Source organism: Notothenia rossii, assembly GCF_949606895.1.
Source record: "Notothenia rossii genome assembly, chromosome: 6".
Taxonomy (NCBI): domain Eukaryota; kingdom Metazoa; phylum Chordata; class Actinopteri; order Perciformes; family Nototheniidae; genus Notothenia; species Notothenia rossii.
Window position 1 is genome coordinate 78,885,346 of NC_136909.1, and position 21,902 is coordinate 78,907,247.

The 21,902-nt window shown below is 40.1% G+C and overlaps 1 protein-coding gene across 1 annotated transcript in view; it reads right to left on the reverse strand.

Moving 5' to 3' along the window:
• Window positions 1-2,269: 2,269 nt before the first annotated feature.
• The window catches only part of pcnx2 (pecanex 2), a 28,037-nt gene continuing 8,404 nt past the window's right edge, over window positions 2,270-21,902 (reverse strand). The window contains exons 13-40 of the mRNA XM_079689790.1: window positions 21,313-21,455; window positions 20,770-20,923; window positions 20,429-20,461; window positions 19,920-20,091; window positions 19,624-19,734; window positions 19,030-19,121; window positions 18,633-18,742; window positions 17,520-17,628; window positions 16,909-17,001; window positions 16,628-16,778; window positions 15,456-15,597; window positions 15,191-15,368; window positions 14,452-14,560; window positions 14,166-14,295; window positions 13,034-13,092; window positions 12,550-12,765; window positions 11,223-11,476; window positions 10,167-10,400; window positions 9,514-9,617; window positions 9,113-9,257; window positions 8,778-9,008; window positions 7,949-8,106; window positions 7,633-7,749; window positions 5,727-5,905; window positions 5,265-5,431; window positions 5,106-5,180; window positions 4,195-4,371; window positions 2,270-2,678 (exon numbers count right to left, since the gene is read on the reverse strand). Of these exons, the coding sequence (XP_079545916.1) occupies window positions 2,505-2,678; window positions 4,195-4,371; window positions 5,106-5,180; window positions 5,265-5,431; window positions 5,727-5,905; window positions 7,633-7,749; window positions 7,949-8,106; window positions 8,778-9,008; window positions 9,113-9,257; window positions 9,514-9,617; window positions 10,167-10,400; window positions 11,223-11,476; window positions 12,550-12,765; window positions 13,034-13,092; window positions 14,166-14,295; window positions 14,452-14,560; window positions 15,191-15,368; window positions 15,456-15,597; window positions 16,628-16,778; window positions 16,909-17,001; window positions 17,520-17,628; window positions 18,633-18,742; window positions 19,030-19,121; window positions 19,624-19,734; window positions 19,920-20,091; window positions 20,429-20,461; window positions 20,770-20,923; window positions 21,313-21,455 (4,017 nt within the window). The 3' untranslated portion in view covers window positions 2,270-2,504. The remainder of the gene's footprint in view (window positions 2,679-4,194; window positions 4,372-5,105; window positions 5,181-5,264; window positions 5,432-5,726; window positions 5,906-7,632; window positions 7,750-7,948; window positions 8,107-8,777; window positions 9,009-9,112; window positions 9,258-9,513; window positions 9,618-10,166; window positions 10,401-11,222; window positions 11,477-12,549; window positions 12,766-13,033; window positions 13,093-14,165; window positions 14,296-14,451; window positions 14,561-15,190; window positions 15,369-15,455; window positions 15,598-16,627; window positions 16,779-16,908; window positions 17,002-17,519; window positions 17,629-18,632; window positions 18,743-19,029; window positions 19,122-19,623; window positions 19,735-19,919; window positions 20,092-20,428; window positions 20,462-20,769; window positions 20,924-21,312; window positions 21,456-21,902) is intronic.

The following is a 21,902-nucleotide window of genomic DNA, read 5'->3' on the forward strand; positions in this document are numbered from 1 at the left end:
GCCAAATGTGCCTGTGTCTTTCTTTGACTGGAGGTGTGCGATGTAGTTCCTGTATGCAGTTTTAAAAAAAACATTGTTCTGTGAGGGTGCAATTTTACAACACCACAAGTATTAAGGTTTCCACATTTCAAAGGCCCTTTTCTCAGCAAAAAAGAAATCACATTTCCTTATCCATATGTAAATTACAGTTTTTCTCGATTGCTAACACACTAAAATGAAACACAAAGCACAATTATTTTAACTGACACTCAAAGAGCAAAACATCGGCTCAAATCTCCAAAACTCTAAACACGTTTTCAGCTTTTCACACAATTTTCAAATCAACATGGCACTTTTTGCAAACCACTGCACACGTTTCTCCACGTTAGACACAGGAATCTGACATAAAGTCACATGTTAGCTGGTTTAAAACACTGATATTCAAAATGCCTCAAACATGGACCAATGATCAAGAAACGCATTCCACCTGACCAAACACCTGATCGCATAATTGTTGGCTCATCAATCAGGATGTTAGCACTATAAAAAGACCACAGGTGAGCAAGCTACTTTCTTACAGCAACAATGGAAGCCAACATGGAAGCAAGAGGAAGAGGTGGAGTGAGAGTGAGAGGAGGAGGAAGAGGTGGGGTGAGAGGAGGAGGAAGAGGTGGGGCGAGAGTGAGAGGAGGAGGAAGAGGTGGGTGAGAGTGAGAGGGAGAGCTGGAGGGAGAGACCATGGTTTGACTGGACAGAGGGTTCAGCCTAATCTAAGCCGATGAACTGTTGCCTCTGTAATCCGGACACTTAGACTTGAAAACAGGTTACCAGTTTGTAGCTCTGCATAATTCATGATATATCAGTGCTTATATCTGTTGTGTGAAACATATTCACTTCATTACTGTAATTGAATTGTTGGCATGTTGCATACTATATAACTGTACACAAATCCTGTTCAATGAACTGTGGTAGACTTACTTTCATGCAACACAGACACTGACCAACCCCTATATCTGTGTTGTTTATCTGAAGGACTGAGAAACAAAGAGGTGCAGGTGGAAGGTTAAGGATTTTCAATGAGGCACAGGAAGCAGCAGTTACAAACAATGCCATCACACTTAGAGAGATCCGAAGCATAGTAACTATGTGCTGAGATGCATGTTGCACAATGTTATCTTTGAATAAAATATGATTTTTTTCAACATCTCATTTGTATTTCTTCATTTACTGTATTTCTGTATACTCAAGCAACTTTCTCTGCAGAAACCTCATAAAAGATGGAAGTGCTTTAGATTATGCTCAGCAGTGTGCAGTTGGGTGGTCAAACAATCTAGTATTGTTAATGAAGTGTTATATTTAGTGCAAAAGTTTGCATTTGGTAAGTGTTTATGTAGTTTTGAGTGCAGTTCTTCACTTAGCAGGAGAAATGAGGTGTTTTGCACTCGTGTGGTTTTGTGAATTGTGTTTAGTATTCTGAGAAACTGAGCAATTCGGAAAAAAATGTGTGTTAGCAATCGAGAAAAACTGTAATTGATGTGTTTAAATTATATTATACACGTTGTATTTCTTGTCCAACACTTTTTTTTCCCGTAAACAATAGTGGCCATTTAGTGACAAAATTACCCTTCATCACATATTTATGGCTGTAGTCAGGATTTAATAAATATGAGTCCATATTTTTTTCCATATTTTAATTAGACTTTGTTTCTTATCTCATTTTTTCTTACCTCTGTAAAGTGTCTTTGATAAATAAAATGTATTATAATTAAAGTATTCAAGTTTAAACAAATGAAAAGTACTTGAAGCACATAAAATATCCATCGTTAACTTGTCGAATTAGAAATGCTAGCACACACCTTGGCGCCTGCTTCTGAAGGCCTATAGGAGTTTATTAGTTAGTTAATTCCTCCATGATGTGTTTTTGTTTGTTTCAGCAGCCGCAGTGTGAAACTACTCATCAAGTGATCCATAACAGTGTTTCCGTTGAGAGTAAGCAGCTCAGAGTGCTGACTCAAAGCCAAAATGTCTCAGGGATCACATGCTGGCCTAAAAAAAAAATATATAGAGATTTTCTTCAAAAGCGGAAAACAGCATTGTTTGTGAGACATTTCCAGAAACAGCATTGGAGAGGTTTGTATAAATGAAGGATGATTTCAAGTGGAAATGGGGATGTAAACTATGCATTTCACACTCTAATAATCAACAATAAGGCCTTTTCTTAACAAAGGTACAACTTCCCATCTTAAAGCACACATTTAAACAAAACCTGAGTTACAAAGAAAAGGCAGCCTCATTTAAAAACGTCTTTATTTCATCAACCGGATCCGGGATCATGTTTTTCAGACTTGTTTACATTCAGACAACAAGGTGAGAGCACATGCTGAGGACAGGAGAGGAGGCATGTTCGAGTGCATGGGTGCTCTGTCATACAATCTTCTGTATGTGTTTGTGGATATGTGTAACTTTTTCCTACAGTCCTCTTTGTATATGGGCACGAGAATGTGTGTGTGTGTGTGGTCTCTCTTTCAGACAGTCTTTTGTTCCGTGGCCTCCGGAGCTGTTGAGGCAGATTTTGAGTCCTCCTGGGTCTCGTCTAACTCCTGGCTGCAGCCTCGCTCAGCTGACTGCACGCCGTCTTTCACCGTGACGGCTGCGTTGGAGTAGCTCGCGTCGATACTTTCATATGGCTCTGATGTACACTGAGAGAGGAGAAAATGAGGAAGCAAGGAACAGAAGCATTATTTACATTTCATTTGTTTATCGCCTATTCTGTAATCACAACATCTGTGTCTAAAGTCAAATTAGGAAGAAGGAATTTTATTTTCCCGCTGTGCAAGAAATATTCTATCTATGTTTTGATACAATTATTTTGCCCATTTTGACTGGATTTCAAAACACACATTCCTGAATTTAACCTGCACTTTTAAATGATGTAAGTTCCCATGTGACATGACTTTAAATAAAGAAGCATCACTAGTGTCTCCCAGAGGCTGCAACATTAATTACATCGCCAATTCATATTCAAGTTAGGGATTACAGTCATTGTTGACGTTCGTGGAACATTTTACCAGAAAGATGCTTAGAAATGCAAATGTTGTCCAGAGGGTTCCTCCAATTTGCAAAATGCGTGTTGATCTGCCTATTATATTTGAATACTTTGGCAAAGTTTGACCTTTTTGTCAAATACGCTTTGCTAAATATGAAGCTACATATTGTTCTGTATATATTCAGCTTGCCCGAGTGAATGCTGTAATGAGGGGCAGGGGCAGCTCTAGGGGGGGGCCAGTGACCCCCTCCCTAAATGCAATGTAATGTAATGTAATGTAATTAAAAGAATCTACCCTATGCATAAACAAAACCTCAATCTTAGCGAACTCTATCCACTTACTACAACTCTATATCTATCCAACACCCCTTCTCCCCCCACCCCCCACAATCAATATCGACCAATCACGTTCTTGCAACAGTTTGAAAGGTGAGTGATTAGTAAAATATGCATAAATAAAAAGAAAGAATGCTAACTATAGGTAACATAAAATAAGAATATTTTAAAGATGTTTGGATTATTGAAAAGTATACAGCTCCCTTTCATCTGAGTGTTGAGAGCTGTATCCATAAATTCATTTTGTGCTCAAAGTGCACCAGGTTGATGCATTTAACTTCAACATTTAAAACAAATATTTCCCGGGGGTGCATGCCCCCGGACCCCCCTAGAGGATGTGAGGTCCACCCCAAAATAAAGCAGCTTAAAATAATTAAATTGCATACATTTTCTTTTAGCAAACACTGAAAACGGGTCCCACATGACCCAAACAGCACACAAAGTATAATGTTAAAATGTGTTAAATATATACACTGCAAAAAACTAAAACAAGAGAAGTAAAAGTAGCCCACTACTACTTATTTTTTTAAAGTAGCTCTCATCCTAAAAAAGGTTGGAGACCCCTGCATTAGAGCGTAAAAACTGTAACGATAAGTATCTGAAATAAATATGTGTACTGAAACAAATACCAATAACTGTATTGCATTTTTTTCTTATGCGCAATTACTTCATACTTTCTTTGTCTTTTTCGTCCCGCATTTATTGTGCCCCCCTCAGAAAATAACTGGCCCCAGCCTGGCCCCCCCAGTCAAATTGGTCTAGATCCGCCACTGATGAGGGGACTACATTCTGCATTAGGACCTTTACATGATTACATGATTGATTTTCCCTACCTGCGTGGCTCTGCTGCCGGACCTGTGCGAGGGGCCCATGGCGATGTTGACGCTGGACGAGGACTGCGTGTCCGTAGTGTTCCCCCCCTCAGCAGCGGACAGCCCGGAGATCACCAGGCCGCTGGAGAAACTACGCTTCCCAAACAGCAAGCTGAGAGTGGACGAAGACGAGGAGACCTGGGAAGACATAGGTGTGTACAGTAAACACTAAGATTAGAGTAGAAAACACAAATATGCTCATGCACAACAATTATCTGTAACTGAGAATAACTTTAAGTCAATATTACACTATAACCACACGCTTTAGCCTGAAGGTGTGAAATGTTTCCTTGATAAGATTTTATAATGAGAGAGATAAAATGCAGAATGTTGCTTCAAGTATGCAGTGATCATTACATAAACAATGTAACATTTGCACAAACAATATACAGTGTAATTCAGGGGGTTTAATGCTCAACACTTAAAATACAGAAAGCTGGTGTGGCATGAGAATCCTGTCATGGAAACATTTCAGTTTGAATGGAGGGGGTATACATGTTCCTACTGCAAGTTGAAGCAACTTTCTGACCTCTCAGTATTAGACTTCCTTTATTTATATCTTTCATGATGTGTACAATATAGTAATTAAACGTCTCAGACAAAAATTATATTTAGAGTTATAGGATAAGCAACCATTTGTAAGATGAACTGTGTATGTTAAGTCTAAAATACAATATTGAAGGATGTTTTTTTTCTAAGTATTCTTTAATTCAAACATGTTTCATACAGGGTTTTCATCGCCCTTTATCAGGATTTGGGTAAACTGCAAGTGTATAATTTCCAAGTGAGTTAAAAAAAATGTATATCTTCATCTGATCTCGTGTGTTTGTCAACAGAAGGTGTGGATGTATAGAAGTGTAACTAGCGTTAACCTGGCTGCTGCGCTGCTGATGCTGCGCTGCCTGGATTTGCGAGTTGATCCCACCGGCTCCTGAGAGACGGGGGACCTGAAGGGAGAGAAACATCCTCTTATTGTTTTATACTCCTATTAGAGGATGCATGCTTCAGAGTGTGTGTTTGTGGGTGAATACCTGTGAGAATATAGAGGCTATGGAAGTGTTGAAGGACAGCTGACTGTTGGAAAGACGCTGGACGAGGCCGTGGGTGGAGCCTGAGTCCAGGATGGGCCCTGATTGGCTGGCGACGGGGGGGCGCTGACTCTGAGGCTGCACCGACCGACTGCGGTACTCTCTCCTAGCTGCAGGAACACACACACACCAAAACTTTAGAATCTAAAACAAGAATAAACACGTATGTAAAGATGTTTTATTTGTGATAAGTCTGATGAATCATGTACCTTTTAATACTTTGTAATAAAAATAACATTAAATCAGTTCGCTGTTTAACTTCAATGCACTAGATGTAAAAGTAATTATTGTATTGTTGTGTGTGTGTGTGTGTGTGTGTGTGTGTGTGTGTGTGTGCGTGTGCGTGTGCGTGTGCGTGTGCGTGTGCGTGTGCGTGTGTGTGTGTGTGCGTGTGTGTGTGTGTACCTGCGTTGTGGTGCCTGCGGCTGTGTGTGGTCCTGGCTCTGTGCTGGTAGAGGCTCAGGCTGTTGGACGCGACGGAGGACGGCCGGTTGTTGCTCAGCGATGACGAACCACCAGCACCGCAGTCCACATCCTCCATGTTCACACCACTGTTACAGCTGGTCAGGTTGTCCTTACGCACCCTGAAAACACACACACACACACACACACACACACACACACACACACACACACACACACACACACACACACACACACACACACACACACACACACACACACACACACACACACACACACACACACACACACACACACACAAAGCTCAGATTTACTGATTTAGTTCCCATCACTCTAAGGGACACAAACTGGCCATCAAAAATGTAGCAACTCTTAAGTATTCTAGCGTGTTTAACACACATAAATAAATACACAACAAGGGAGAAGTTACGTAACTCTGCTGGCAGACGGAACACACACTACTGCAGCCTTCCTCTTAAATTAGTTAAATGTGTTCAAGCTGACGAGGCACAGCCCGTCTCCCAGGCTCCTCGGCTACTTACTGAAATTAAGAATACACCTTTAACTCGAGGCCGATGAAACCGGATTTACAAACTAATCTAATCTGAAAGGAAAACTCAGCCTCTAAGAAGCTTAAGAGAGAGCCACACACACATTAGCTGACCTGCAGAGGTTAATGCAGAGCCTATACAATAAGCTATGCTGTAGGGACTGGGTGAAAGAGAAAAAGATAGAGGGACGGAGGGAATAAAGGAGCAACAAGGGTAATATTGTTGGCTGTCTTCCCACTCTGCAATCCTCTCTCTCCCACTGCCCTTGTGTCTGTGTTTAAAATGACAATAAAGTTGGCAGTGCCTCCTCAGCACTGACTTCCACTAAGCCAATAACTGTAAATGCACAGAGGAGCACTGACTCAGCATTACACTGCGGTTTGCACCTTACCCAGAGGGATTTACACCAAATACAACCAGCTGAATAATAAGTAAACACTTTGAAGTTACTAAACTACATTGGGGTTAAGATCTTAAACCCAATGTTGTGTTTTGGTGTCCCAAATCCCCCTAAACAGCTATAAAAAAAAACATTCTTATTGCTGTTTTATCAATTTAATACTTCATAAACTTTTCCAATTTCACAATGAGTGCTCAAGTGATCGACTTTCTTTTCAAGAGGGTAATGGATATTTTGCAGCGCTTAAATGTGTTTTAGTGCAATAACTTTAATACAATAATAACAGTTATTCTAATGGGAGATTATATTGTACTTGTTTTTGCCACTTATAATTAGGTTGTTTTGTTTTTGTGATTGTTTGCACTCCTTTAGTACAATGTCAAAAAGAGCCTTCTTTTTTACAAACAACAAATTGAAACTAACCACTATCAGTGTGTAAGACATATTACATTGCATTGTGTGCTTAATGCTTATACAGCTCGCTTTGAAGCGATTTTGGCAAGAATGATTAAGGAAAACCATTTTATGTGTACCCAAATACCACTTGAGCAACAACCCCAGGCTGAAAGGGATTAAATATATGACATACTGTAGATGTTTTTGCTTTATAATGCAAAATAAATTAAACCGAGCTGATATAAAATGTTGAGATACACTTCTGAGCTTTCCGGGTATCTAATTCAAGTACGTTTTTCCAGGAAATGAACCCATGACCTCTCAGTTACAGCGCTGCCTTATTACCCACTAGACCGAACTTAATATAAAATGATGAGAGACTTTAGCATGTGAGGAATGTTAAGTTACCAGTACACTCAAAGGGAGAGTTTTTAAGGGAGGTCCGAATAGGCAAGGAGGAAAGGACTTTGCTTTTGACTGTGGTGGTGGGAATATAACATATGCTTTTAAATATGCAGAAATGTATTTATTCTCTACTGACCGTAACCATTTGGAGCAGAGCCAGGATCGTATGGCGTCCAAGCTTAAGGCGCCTCCTCCGATGCTGCGGAGCGTACGATGTGTTCCTGCGTACGATGTTGTCAGTGGTGACACATACCTAGAAGATATAGAAAAAACATCAGCGACAAGAGACCCCTACACATAGACAAAACTATAACGATTTTTTTTTTGTCATATCTAAAATGCATCCAGCAGAGGGTGAGTGAGCAACACTGATGCCGAAACTTTAAATTCAGTCATGAAAGCTTGTAATGTCGGTGTCATGCTCAACACTTCTAGCTGTGACCGACACTTACATGGGGTATCCCAGCGGCTGGTCGCAGGACGAGTTCACCATGTTCCTCAGCGCCTGCTTCGAGTTCTGGATGCTGCCTCGCTCCGGGTTACGGTTTCTTAAAAACACCAACTCCTGCTGCTGGCCTGCCCATAGACCTCGCACACACTCCTTATTGATCTGCAGACAGAGAATCAGATTACATCATATAAAAGAATATATAAATACTTTTTAAAGTAAATTCTGTTTTATCATCCTCCATTGGAAGAAATATTTGATTGACAATGGCATAAACTATGTTCCGACAGCTTCTGATAGCTTGTATATAAATCCCTATTCTAATAATGTCACCTAGACAGTACAGAGATTTATATGAGGAGCGCTAAACTTGGAAGCAAATACAACTATTTGATCATCTATTCTCTTCGGCTTCATCCATGAGAGAAGAAAGAGAGATAGGTATTTGTGATAGCTTGGATAAACTTTGTTTTTTGTCCCTATTCTGCTCCTTTTCAGGTTCATATGTGTATTGTGTGCCTCTACTGTGACATGCTTTAATGTTTAAAAGATCTTTATTTTTCTCATACTGCCTTTTCTGCAGCACCTCTTTTTACCCTCTGTCTGAAACCAGAGCCCATTTTACTCTGATCACTGACCACTTAGATATGTCCCGCCCCTTAGCTTATCACGTACAATGTGTTGGAGCGCTAGCCTATAGAAGCGTGAGTGTGACATAGTGATGCCATTATATTAGGTAAGTAAATAAAGGAGTCTGGAGGACACACTACAGGAATAGGAAAACCCTAAAAAGTCTTTAACAACATTTTCAAACTCAAAAAATGGACTCTTACCTTGATGACCTTGAAGCTGAGGTGGCGTTTGTACAGCATGATGATCTTATACTCGTCCGTGCCGTCGTCGATCATGTGTCTCAGAGTGAGCAGCGTGTCGCGGCTGGACAGCACCGCCTTACGCCAGGCGGGGTCGCTCTCGTGGCAGATGACCAGGCTGCTGCGGTAGTTTGTGATGGCTTCGTACAAGATGGAGGCCTCCTCGGTCTCCTCCAGGCAGGTGAAGTGATCCTGAAAGGCATAATGGAGCACTTCAGTATTTTGGTCAGACTGTAGAAAACAGTCTGAGAGTAACAGCATCAGCCATTTAATAAAAAAAGTATGGTGTACTTTACCTGATGCAGCTTGAGGCTCATTCTGACTGCAGGAGCCACCACTTTCTGCAGGAGGTCAAGGTCAGCAAAAACCCACTCGTCTTTGGTGGCGATGCGGAAGTCGCCTTTAAAAAGGGTGTTGAAACCGTACAGAAACGATTCCAGACTTTGTGAGGAAAGGCAGAGGTTTTTGGGGGAAAAGTAGATATAATGGGAAAGAGGAGAAAGAGGGGAGATTGTTTTTAGATTATAAAACCACACAAAGACAGAAAGTCATGAGTTCAGTGTTTGGATAAAAAGTTGGTTTCTACCGCCCCCTTCAGGTGAATCTATCAAACTGCAGGCAACGCAAGTAGTAGGCCCCTGCTACTGATACTCTGAATAAACTGTTTGTATTGCCCTTTAGCTTGAATAAGGTTTACCTGTTGGACATGTTGTGCGATGCCGTGCCGAGGGATCTCCTCCCCAGGACGGAGAGAGCGTAAGACAGAGTGACCAAAGGAGAGTCTTCATCACTGTCCACAGGCTTGACACAAGCACAAAGACAGGGGAAACATGAAGACATATAGAGAACATATAAAAACAAGTACAGATCCTTCTCAAATGTTGGTCTTCTTATGACCTTAAAATGTATTCTGAGATACATTATCACTGTAATTACTCTTGTTTTAAACAATTGGCCGGTCAAAAGAGGAAAAAGGACGATGTTTTTATGATAGAATAACAACTATTCAGTGAAAGACTCATTCCTCCGAGATGCACCACAGATGTCATGTAATTTATTTTATTCTATATTATACATTCTAAATTGAACATCTGTCAATGAAAATCTATTTCCCCCTGGGATTGTTAAAGTATTTCAGATTCTTTTTTAAACAGTATCAGATAATCACTAGTTTCCTCCTCTCAAATGAGAAGATTTGCTGGATCATTAAACTAAGAATGTCAGACTTTGAACTGCTGGTACGAAAAAACATATTTTATATATATATATATTTTAAAGACTAAACAGGTTAAAAAAAAGTTCAGTGAGACCCATGATGAGGCTTGATAGGATAATCGTTAAGTGGCGTACCGTCTCCATCTTCCCAGCACAGTGCTGGATCCACTCCAGGTAGACGTTGCAGAAGCTGGCGCGCGTCACTCCCTGAAGGCAGTGCACGTAGTCTTCATCGATCTTCACACTAAAGACCTGAGGGTCGCGCTCGATGTGGTGCCACTTGGTGTAGGACAGCAGCGCCTCCTGCACCGGGACGTCTTTCAGCCAGGTGGAGAGTTTGGGAGACTGGATCAGGTAGTAGATGATACACTGGGGGGGGAGGGACCAGATCAAAACAAAAATACTAAGCACAAAGAGAGCACAACAGAAAGAGATGGCTGTGTTGTCGATGCTGGACACATCTGGAGCAACTATTGGCAAGCTGTCGTGTGTAATCATGATTAATGCATAGATACAAGTCTATCTATTTAACATTTTGGCAGGCGAATACTTAAGAGCCCTTGAGACAAGAGCGGGTGATTGAATATGTCAAAGGTCGATGCCTTATTAGAGCTGTACGATATTACCTTCCATAACAGAGACTCAGTTAATTCAGTGTATTCAAATATCATCTTATAAACAACAAAAAGAGATAACAGGAGGGCGTGAAGTATGCTAAGGTGTTTTGACATTGCTGCAAAATGTGTCTCGGCATCGACATTAAGCTAGGCTCACATTCATCTATATGAAAAACTAATTTAACATTTATTTTACCTCTGAAATTCGTTAAGATATACGTTAAGATAGGGACCTAATTTACACTATAGCCGAGCTTAAACAAACACAACAACAAGAAGAAGAAATAATAGGCACTATTAGAGATAAATAAGAATGAAATAAGATAATATGAGTTCAAATGTAATTCAAATTAATCAACCAAGTAAAAATTAGAAGTCAGGTCTGGTGTAACAAGAGCATATATTTTCAACTGACACAAACCAACTAACTAACTATCCTTGCAGTTTAAATGTTTACATCAGAATAATGTTTAAATAATTATAACTAGTGACGTAGTAAAGAGGCAATATGTCTTGTATACTCTTTACTTTAACAAAGTGATATCATTTACTACTTAAATGCAGCGTACAGTACCTTCAGGTAGTAGGTGATGAGCAGCTTTCGGAGGTCGTACACCTGCAGCATGGTGGCGGCGTTGTTCTCGCTGATGCTGTAGCCCTCCAGCAGGTACTTGGTGGCCATCACCTCCCAGGCCAGCCAGCGCAGGTTGAAGGCGGCGTTGCAGGACAGCATGTGGGGCAGGTGACCGGGCTCACAGCAGCAGCAGGAGTCGTCCTCCTCCACCCCCTCCGTGATGGCCTCCACCTCCCGCTGCTGGCAGTATGTTCCTGGGAGATGGAGAGATGAAGGTGATCATTCAAAGAGCGAGTTATAATAATATTAGGGCTGTCAAACGATTACAATTTTTAATCAGATTAATCACAGCTTAAAAATTAATTAATCATGATTAATCACCATTCGAACTATGTCCAAAATATGCCTTCTCTTTATGTATATTGTTGTGGGAATGGAAAGATAAATGAAAGAAGGCGGATATATCCATTTAACATACAAGTATGTATGTATGTTTATTATAACATTGTTCTGTGTGTCAAAATGAAAGACAGCCCACACACCTATCAATAATCAAACCGTGGGGTCTTATTTCATTACGTGTTGATTTCTATCAACACGTAATGTTGTATCGATGTATAGAGATGTACTACAGCAAAAGTATTCTCCGTCAGGACTTCCTGCAACAACACCACGCCGTTATCTTGATTCTGATTGGCCAGAAGACATTATCAAAGATGTTCTATTGAGAAGACGATCACTACGTGACAAAAAGTTTTCAAAACCGTTTCTAGTCTTCGGTATTTCCAGACAAGTGGCTGCTGAAATCAATCTTACTAACTGTCTGTGCAAGGACGAATAAAGGATGTTATCATGGATCACAATAAGAAATGTTAACTACAGCAACTATTCATATTTTACACTGCAGTTGAACTTGTATTCTATTATTTTTTTACATGTCTTATTCTAATTGAACTTGTTTTATTTTTATTTTATTCTCTTGGCTTTTTAAATGACTTTCATTTTATAATGTGTTTCTATTGCACTATATCTTAAGAAGAAGAAAGAAGAAGAAGATGGACTTTTATTGAGGGGGAAATTCAGTTGATGCTTTAAAGGTTTTTTGTAAAGTATTTTTTATTTCCTAGGTGCTTTATAAATGACATACATTTCTGATGTTTTTATTCAATGAGACTTACAATGAGTGCATAGAGTCACTTTAAACGTTTATCGATAGATTTTGATGATTTTCAGGATAGCATCGTAAACAGCATAATTTCCGACAGGAATATTGTGACCTTAAATGTACATATCGTCCTTTGCCTAGGTGGAGAGCGTCAGACTGTACCTCTGAACTCCAGCCCCCTCAGCTGGAACGTGACCAGGCCGTTTCCGATCTCGATGAGATGGACCAGGGCGTTGAGGTAGTCAGACGCCAGGATGAAACAGTCCCCGGCGCTGTAGTTTCCCCATCGGCCGAGCATGAGGTCGCCACAGAGCGAGTGCTGCAGCGAGCGGGTCAGGTACTCGTAGAAAATGGAGTTTAGGTTGCTATCATCACACCCTGCAAGAGAAATACATCAGGAGAATGCAATGACCGATAAAGAAAGGACAGAGATGGTGCACAAAAGTCTGGTAGCTTCCTTCTCGAATTGATTATTAACTATGAAAATACAAATATATTAAATGAATATCAATATAGTAATGGAACAAATGATTATCCTAATTCATCTAACAAGAAACACTTAATATACAATTGCTTGATTTATAGGAGACAGCCAGGTATCTAAAAAAGGATGCACCCTGTATCTGATGTAGTAAAAAATACTCACCTGTCTCTTTATCCACTTGGGACACCAGTCGGCTGTTTGAGTTGTCAATACGCTTTGTGCTGCAAGAGACGAGAGACAAAACACAGTTAAAATCATATAGATTGTAGGACCCAAAAAAGGTTTAAAGCTATCAAACAAAAGATTTTTTAAGACTCAACTATTATGTTGGTTGTCATGTTCTCTTGGTGTTTGGCAGAGGTTCACATCAACAAACCTTTACAACTGCTGCCTAAAACACTAAAATCAGTCAGTGATTTTACTGTCACGAGTCTCAGACACCAACATCTAAATATAATCACACGGGCCGCTTCGTGTCAAACCACTGAAGTTTGGAGAACAAAGCTACAGGAGTGTTTTTGGAAAGCTCTCAGTGAGCTGAACTACGAACATCAATAAGTTACAGTGGACAGAATAGTGTACGTTGTGTAAGTGTGAGCGAGAGAAGAAGAAGACGGTCTATCTGTAAACATGACTAACTCTGCTCAAAAGGATTGGCTCGATGTCTTCTTCTCCAAAACATATGTAATATTTTGAATGTATATGAAAGAAATCATCAGTTACAATTTCTAAATACTTTTCAACTTCCCTGCTGTGCCAGTGGCTCTCAAAGCCAGGCCCATTTATTTCTACTGAAGCTGGAAGTCTATTAAAATATGTCAAAAATATATACTTTTAATGATATAAAAGGTTCAATAGGTCCCTGAAGCAGTTGGGCACTGATAGCTCAACTCAAACTGAATGAAAAAGTAATTTTATTTTGCCAGTGACTATTTACAGCAGCAGGATGGGATTACAACATAAACTGCAGTGTGTGTTAATAGTGATGAATGAACATGCAACAGTGAGGCTCATTAATGTCTTCAATAGTTTTAACAGTTGATATCTGTGGCACAGATAAATAAGATATTGTTAATCAGCCTGGCTAAAAGCATGTGCTAATATTAAATTGTTGCAATATTGGTTTCAGTATTTTCATTGGATTTCTCGACACTTGAGCCAATTCTTCAAATAGCAGTGTGTCAGGATGTTCTCAATGCGATTCACAATGTGAGTAAACGGTTTCCACACACCTCCAGGCTGTTTGGGATTTCATACTACACTCGCTCACTCACACACATCGTCAGGGCCTTACTTGTAGTTTCTTTCCCAGAACTTGATGGGCCGTGGATAGGAGGAAATGAAGATGGCGCTGCCCAGGAAGGGAGCCAGAGGAGTGTAGAAGATGGTGGTGAGAAGAGTCTGGAGCAGCAGCATGGCAGAGTCTAGACACACACACAGCAGTCAAGGAAAGAGAAGCAGGTACTGATGGAGTCACACACACACACACACACACACACACACACACACACACACACACACACACACACACACACACACACACACACACACACACTGTACAGGTCTTAGAGAAAGGATACGAGGCACAGCGAACGGCTGAGCGAAAGCATGGAACGCGCTGCCCCAGGCGATCTGCCAGGGAGCGATGTAAACCAAGATGAAATGGAGCTTCAGCAACAGCTCACGCATCTGGAGAGACACAAACAACACACAGTCAGTCGCCTACAAACAAACTTCATCAGAGCAGAAGCAGCGTTTAAGGGATACTGGAATATTTGACATTGGAGTTTATTACTTAATTCAAACTAACTTTGTCCCATGGCAAAAAAAAGTGAAAACTAAGTCCACAATGGTTAGCAACACGCATGTCCAAAATAATGTATTCCCCTTTATATGTAAGTGGCAAAAGCAGACAAAACATAATGCAGTACAGTTGAGAAGGTCATATTTTATGATCTGACAAAAAGTATATCAACAGCCAGTTTTGTCAGATCTGTTGCTGACTATGAAGATTTGTATTACTGTTCATTACTGATCCTCCATGACAAGTATACGCACATGTCTTTGAAACTCTTCACATTTCATTTCCAACACAGACTTTCTGTTAAACATCTCACGCCAGAGCCAAGGTGCATTATCCTCATGTCCTTTTCTTTCTTTATGAACTTTACCCAATACGTTTGTTTCTATTTCTGAGAAGCTGTTGGATTCTGTGTTGAGCGTGTGAGTGTGTTTTTGGTGTTGGAAAGAGATAACTGTTTGTCTCTATCATTCACAGACACATAGACACAAACAGAAACACAATCCCTGCTCTTGTACCTTGTGAAAAATAATAGACATGACGAAGAAGTCCAGCAGGAAGCTCTCGGAGGCGTGCGGACAGTCGAAGTGGAAAAAGACGAGTGTGAAGAGCAGGGTGAGGAACTGGAAGCTGGGGTCGCAGAAGGAGGAACGCAGGAGTTTCAGTCCAGCGACAGTCGTCAGCAGCACGTCACAGCTGGAGGCAGCACAGAAAATACTTCAGACAACAGATTCAAAAGGTGCTTCGCCACACACACACACACAGACTCACACACACACTCACTGGATTCCAAGCTTCTTGCGATGGCTGAGGGCGAAGCCGTCATTAGTCAGCGCGCTCAGAACGATGGCGGGATACACCACGTACTTCTCAAAGCACAGGAGCCCCACGTACAGTCGCTCGAACCACATCAGCACGGCATCCTCTGTAACACAAGAAATAACAAAAATAACACAGCTAGACCATAATCACAGTTTTATACAGAGAGAAATAGTTCAAGGTTTCTACAATGATGGGTTTAATGTACTCAGGAGACGAGATCATAAGAGGACTCATAATTGTTGATTGTTGTTATTTCTGCCAGGGAAGGCGCCTTTTTTAGCCATTTATATATTTCAGTCAGACAACTCACGTGTTCCTTAATATGTTTATTATAAGCAGGATGTAGTTTGAGTTTGGCGTCTAGGCTTGGGCCTCATCACTCCACAGATTTACAAAGAACATTGATTGATGATTAGATAACTATCACCCGAGCCTACAGGTGGAAGCTGGGGTGGTGGTGGGGCAGGCAAGCAGCAGCAACATGAACAAAGCAGTGGTAGAAGCAGCATAGCGAGGCAGAGGCAGGAAGACCTGGCAGTTTAAATAGAGCGGCATGTTTAGGAGAATGTGTTTGGTTGGTTGTAAGAGGGACGAGGTGGGTCACGTGTTAATGTATCATTGGTGTTCGAGTTGACTGCCTGAACTAGCTCGCAGGCTTCGCCCCATATATATATATATATATGACCCAAATAAGTAAATATGTTAATTTAATTCATTGATTAATTATTTTAAAAGTGACTTAACTACTGTATATCATTTTAATGTTATTTTTAATTGTATTAATCTTTAATCTTGTGTTAATCTGGGCTGTCCTGTTTTTCATTCTTACCCTGTTGCTGTATAAACCACTGAATTTCCCCACGGCGATTAATAAAGGTCCATCTTATCTTATCTTATCTTATTTAAGTTTGTTTACCCGTCTCTTGGCTAAAACAATATCCCTATCACTGCTGAAAACATTTCCGTACATTTTGAAATGTAGAATTCATGCAAAATATGAAGCCATTTCATCACTGTGTGGTCAAATGACAAATGTAGACACCTTTAAAGCCTTGGCGATTATGTGTGCTCTTTGCAGGTAGTGCTTATTTATTAACAGGAACCTCTGGACTATATAAAGTATGCATGCTGACCTCTGGGTTCAAACTGGTGGTACTCCTTAGTCTTGAGAACCGGATGAGAGATCCACAGCCAGGGGTGGTGCTTCCTCAGCTGGGGGATCAGGTAGTGGGTCACAAACCCCACCGTCCCCGCCAGAGCGTACAGCACGATGGTCACAAAGGGCTGGATACAAGTTGGTTTATCATAAAAGAAACATAATGAGGATACATACTTATGAGCCAAATCACTTCCTGCAAACTGTGACAGAGATCAAAAGTAAAGTGGGACAGAAAGAGGGAACATTATATCCCACCTTGAGAGACAGAAAGACGGTGCTCGCAGTGAGGGCGAAGGTTAAGATGTAGGCAACGGAGCACACGACTACATCCGACAGCAGGATCTCCTTCTGCAGAAAACAAGTGAGAGGGAGAGCTGCAATCATTAATAATCCACACTGAATGAAAACCCACTCCCTAATCAGACTCATTTAGGTGTTAGATTATTTCTGTCTAAGCGTACTAACTTTTGAGATCAAAGATGCAGCAGCTGGAGAACACTTTTATAATCCACATTAAAACGGTACAAGGCGACGGGAGGCTTGTTTTCTCTGATGCATAATTCCCTCTAATCACACTGAAGGATCGACAGCAGACATTGTTTCATTATCTCACGTGCAAATCTGAGTTTAAAACACTCTGGTACCCGCACACAAAATGTAAGAATTCAACAACTCACATGCATGGCGCTAATAAGTATTGATTTCCTGATGTGATCATTGTAAGTTTCAGAGCTAAATATGGCTCTGGGCTGCAGCAATTCAAAACAATAAAAAGAGTTTACTTCATAGGATGAACATTTGCACTGTTAAGTGTTTTTATGACTTCATGGCAATTGCTGATTATAAACCAAACAATCTTTAGTCACCATTGAGTTTTGCAGTTTCTCTGGCAGCGGGTCTTTACTTTCCGTGTCTTCCTCCTCCTCTTCTTCACTCTCTACCAAAGTGGGCATTATCTTTGACTTGACCAGAGATCTGTAAATGAGAAATGCCACATGTGTAGGATGAGACATTATAAATAAGAAGATAGTGTTTGTTGAATAATATAAAGAAATGTTTGGTTGCCAATCCTTAAGGAAAACAAAAAACGGACCTTTTATAAACTACATTTTTTTCCTCACCACAAAAAACACATGAAATTCAGGGTTTTTTATGTCTGAAAAGTATTCTCCCCATAAACTCCAAAACAAAACAATTATTTGGAATTCTTACTTTTGCAGCAAAAAAAGCAATAACTAGAAAATGGCTCAAAGCGGATATCCCTTCTCTTGACAACTGGTACGACAAAATCCATGAAATCTATGTTATGGAAAGAATCACCTTCTCAATGAGGCTTCAGGAAAACACATTTGAAGAAATATGGAAAAAGTGTATAGAATTTACATATCCCAAAGACGACCGTCCCTTGTTTGACTGTTTCTATACACCAATTGAATGTATATGTATAGATGTGTATGTATGGTCACATGTATGTGTGTATGTGTATTGAATGTATATATATATATATATATATATATATATATGTATGTTGATATGTATGCATATGTACATGTGTAGACATTTGCTATTTCAAACAACCCCTGTGTACTTTTTCATTTTTATTTTACTTTGACTAATTTTGTTTGCTATTTCATTTGTCACTTTCGGGTCTCTAAAAATATATGATTTGAAAAGCTGTACTTGTACTATAATGTGACCCCAAATAAATAATGAATTAAAAAAAAAAAAAAAATCAGGGTTTTTTATGTCTGAAAAGTATTCTCATTATACACACATACACAAACACACACACACGCACACGCACATGCACACGCACAGGCACAGGCACACACACACACACACACACACACACACACACACACACACACACACACACACACACACACACACACACACACACACACACACACACACACACACACACACACACACACACACACACACACACACACACACACACACACACACTCTGAACTCACATTAGTACAGAGGGGTCGCTGCTCTGTCGGCTGAGGTGGTAGGAGAAGACCACCAGAAGGCCACAGAACCCAGAGAACAGAGCTGGTGTGTGCTGCTCATCCCACGGCTCCTGTAACACACACACACATATACACACACACACACACACTGTGAATAATACCGCCGTGCACCACCAAATGATTTTAGCTCTTCACCCCTAAAACCTTCTTCCCGCAGTTGCAATCTTGTCACTTTTGAAGAATGACTAGCAGCGCTTTGTATTTGTTGCTGAAATTGCCTCCTCTTTTATTGGATGACCAAGAGCCATAAAATGAGAATAGGAGAGGAGAAATGGCTATACTCACATCTCCTAACTGCTATATGCTCGGTTTTGTTTTACATGCAGTTCATTTGTACCTTGAGAGCTCCGAAGCAGAAACCGTAGAGCAGAGAGATGGCGATCAGACTGCGCAGGATGCCATAGACCGCAGAGACGAGACTCGTAGCAGCTGAAACACAAGTTAGAGAGAGGATGAACAAATATGCATAAGGATTAAACAATGAGAGCAATTAGCATTTACTCTAGTATTTGTCTTGTGTTTATATAATACTACTCTTGTTAAATCACTAAAACGATTTCTCTTTACTTGAAGACCCTGAAAATGTAATTTCTCAATCCTTTTGGTTTCACACATAAATACACTTTGGGGCAAAAGTAAGAACCATTTTGGACTTTACACTTGATATATGTTTCCTCTTATCAATGGATGGTAGTTTGGGCATCTTAAACTCTAATTGATTAACATCGACAAATATTTAATCTCATAGAGAAGATTCTCAGCGAATTGTATACAGTTTACACAGATTACAAACCTGAGCCTTAAATCCATTGATGCATTCAGAAATGACCGTTTACAGTAAACACAGAAAGAAAATGAACATCCAATTCAGATCTTGAGTCATAAACAGAAGCATTACTGAAATCCAACGATTAGAAACACTTTCACCAACCTGTTCCTCCAAATAAGTGCATGTCGATCTGCTCCAGCAGGTAGATGGTGAAGGTGTTGATCTGGGGGAAAAGGCCCACCAGGAAGGTGAGTGGGAAGCAGTAAGTAAAACCTGTTCAAGGTGAAAAACATGTATTAGTGCTTATTTTGAACAGGCATTAAAACAAACAATAAACTACACAAGAAATAAAATATGTGACGTGTACTAGCAGCCTCAAAGCCGCCTGAAACTAATCTCAAATCGAGCTATATGTGTCTATCTGAATAGTATTTATCTCCTGGTACATTTATCCCTACCCACTAGCAGGTTTCGTAAGAAGCCCAGTGCGTCGTGACAGGCGATGGTGACTCCGTACAGGGTGGAGACGGGCAGGTCTTTGCTCCTCAGGATCTGCTCCAGCAGCCAGATCAGAGCACAGAAGATGCAGAAGTAAGCCGCTCGACTGTAGGCCACCAGCTGGTTGTGACCCTGCAGAGAGTAGGAGGTTAGGATGTTAGTAACAGCAGGATAATAACAACAGCTAATGAGAACTGCAATATTAATACCATTTTTGGTCACATAAGGCAAATCTTAAGTCCTTTTTATGCCTTTTCACAGTAACATGACACAAGAGCACTATAAGGGGTCATATCGTCTGTGGTCACATTGTTTGGGCATCAGTCAAAACCCAGCAACAATTATAATTAATTACCCTAAATACTGGTAATTATAATGCAGGGCTAAATATTTATTTGAATGAATTAGTTTTATCCTTACAATGTAATATTTCCTCAAGAAGTCAAAGACAAGGTAACATTAAACTCACATGTGTTGGTGAAGCTGCATCCGGTTGAACGCTCTGTAAAACAAAACCACAGAGGCCAATGTTAAATTAGTATTTGTAAAATTAACATGAAAACAGTTTTGTACATCTGAGAGGAAGTAACCATCAGCAAAAGTGAACTGGCAATGCATGAGATCAGTTTTTATGTAATCTACATAAGGTAGCAAACATTCTAAGCTCACACATGAATTATTCCTTAACCAAGATAGTTTTAGGAATTAAATGTTTGAAATAAAATAACACGTTTTAAAACTTTAACCATCGCAAAACGATCACACACGATTCAGGTTAACTACACAAAGCTATGGTTAGGTGGTTTTTACCTTCAGCAATGAATACTGGCAGCTGGCGATGACCAGACAGAACTGGAAGACCCAGAAGTCTTTGAAGCAGCCGTGATTGAGAAGCACAAAACCCAGGAAGGACACCATGAAGGCCATGAAGATTGCCACTAGATTTTCAAGAAATTCCTGGTTTCTATACAAAAACAGCACAAACAAAGGCATACCTAATGAAGAGCATCATTCCTGAATAGTATTGATGATAGACATATATTAATGGATTGAGTTAATGCTCAACTGATGATTACATTTAACATATATGACACTGAATTATGACAAAATGGACCAACCACACATCTGGTGACTGGCTTTATGCAGTATGGGTCAAATCAACTGAAAAATCCGAATTTTTTGAATTTCTTTCTAAGTTTGACAGAGAAAATATAAAAAAAACTGACATACTATATAATAATATAAATATTATTTGTATAGTTTACATTTGCGAACTGAATAAAATGTATGATATTGGATTTTTAGACTTCAATACAAGTAGGTACAATGGTAAAAATAGTTTGTTTGGATTACCTGTCCAGAAGGGCAAGCAGGGTGAGTCTGTCGTATAAAATGTTGATCCACTTCCCAGGAAACAGTTTGAGTTTGTAATAAATCTTTCTGGTGGGTTTCTCCTGAGTGGAGGTCTCTGACGACTCATCCAAAGAGTCCTCTTCCTGACACACAAACATAAATAATTAATACCTACATGAATTCATATGCAACATGACTTTCCATGTAGGATATTTCAAAACACAGTCGGGATCACCATAAGAAGACACAACAACATATTTTTCACAATGTGCAAAACACACACTAAGTGGTGCATTAACGATTCAGCAGAGCGTCTGTGTAGTTTCATCTTAAACAACTGATCCTGGCAGCGTTTGTCCCCCCTGCTGGTCTGTATGCAGCACTGACGTGAACTGATTTAGATGTGTTCATATGGCCACTGTTCCAAACATCAGCAGTTTATTTCCTTTTGTGCAGTTTATCAGAGAGAATACACAATAGTAAGAATGTGAAACCCACATTGTTTGTATGCGTGTTTGCTTGCTAACAGCTTCCTTGTACACTCCCTTTGTTGACACATTGCTACAATTCTTGACACGTTGCCACCCCCA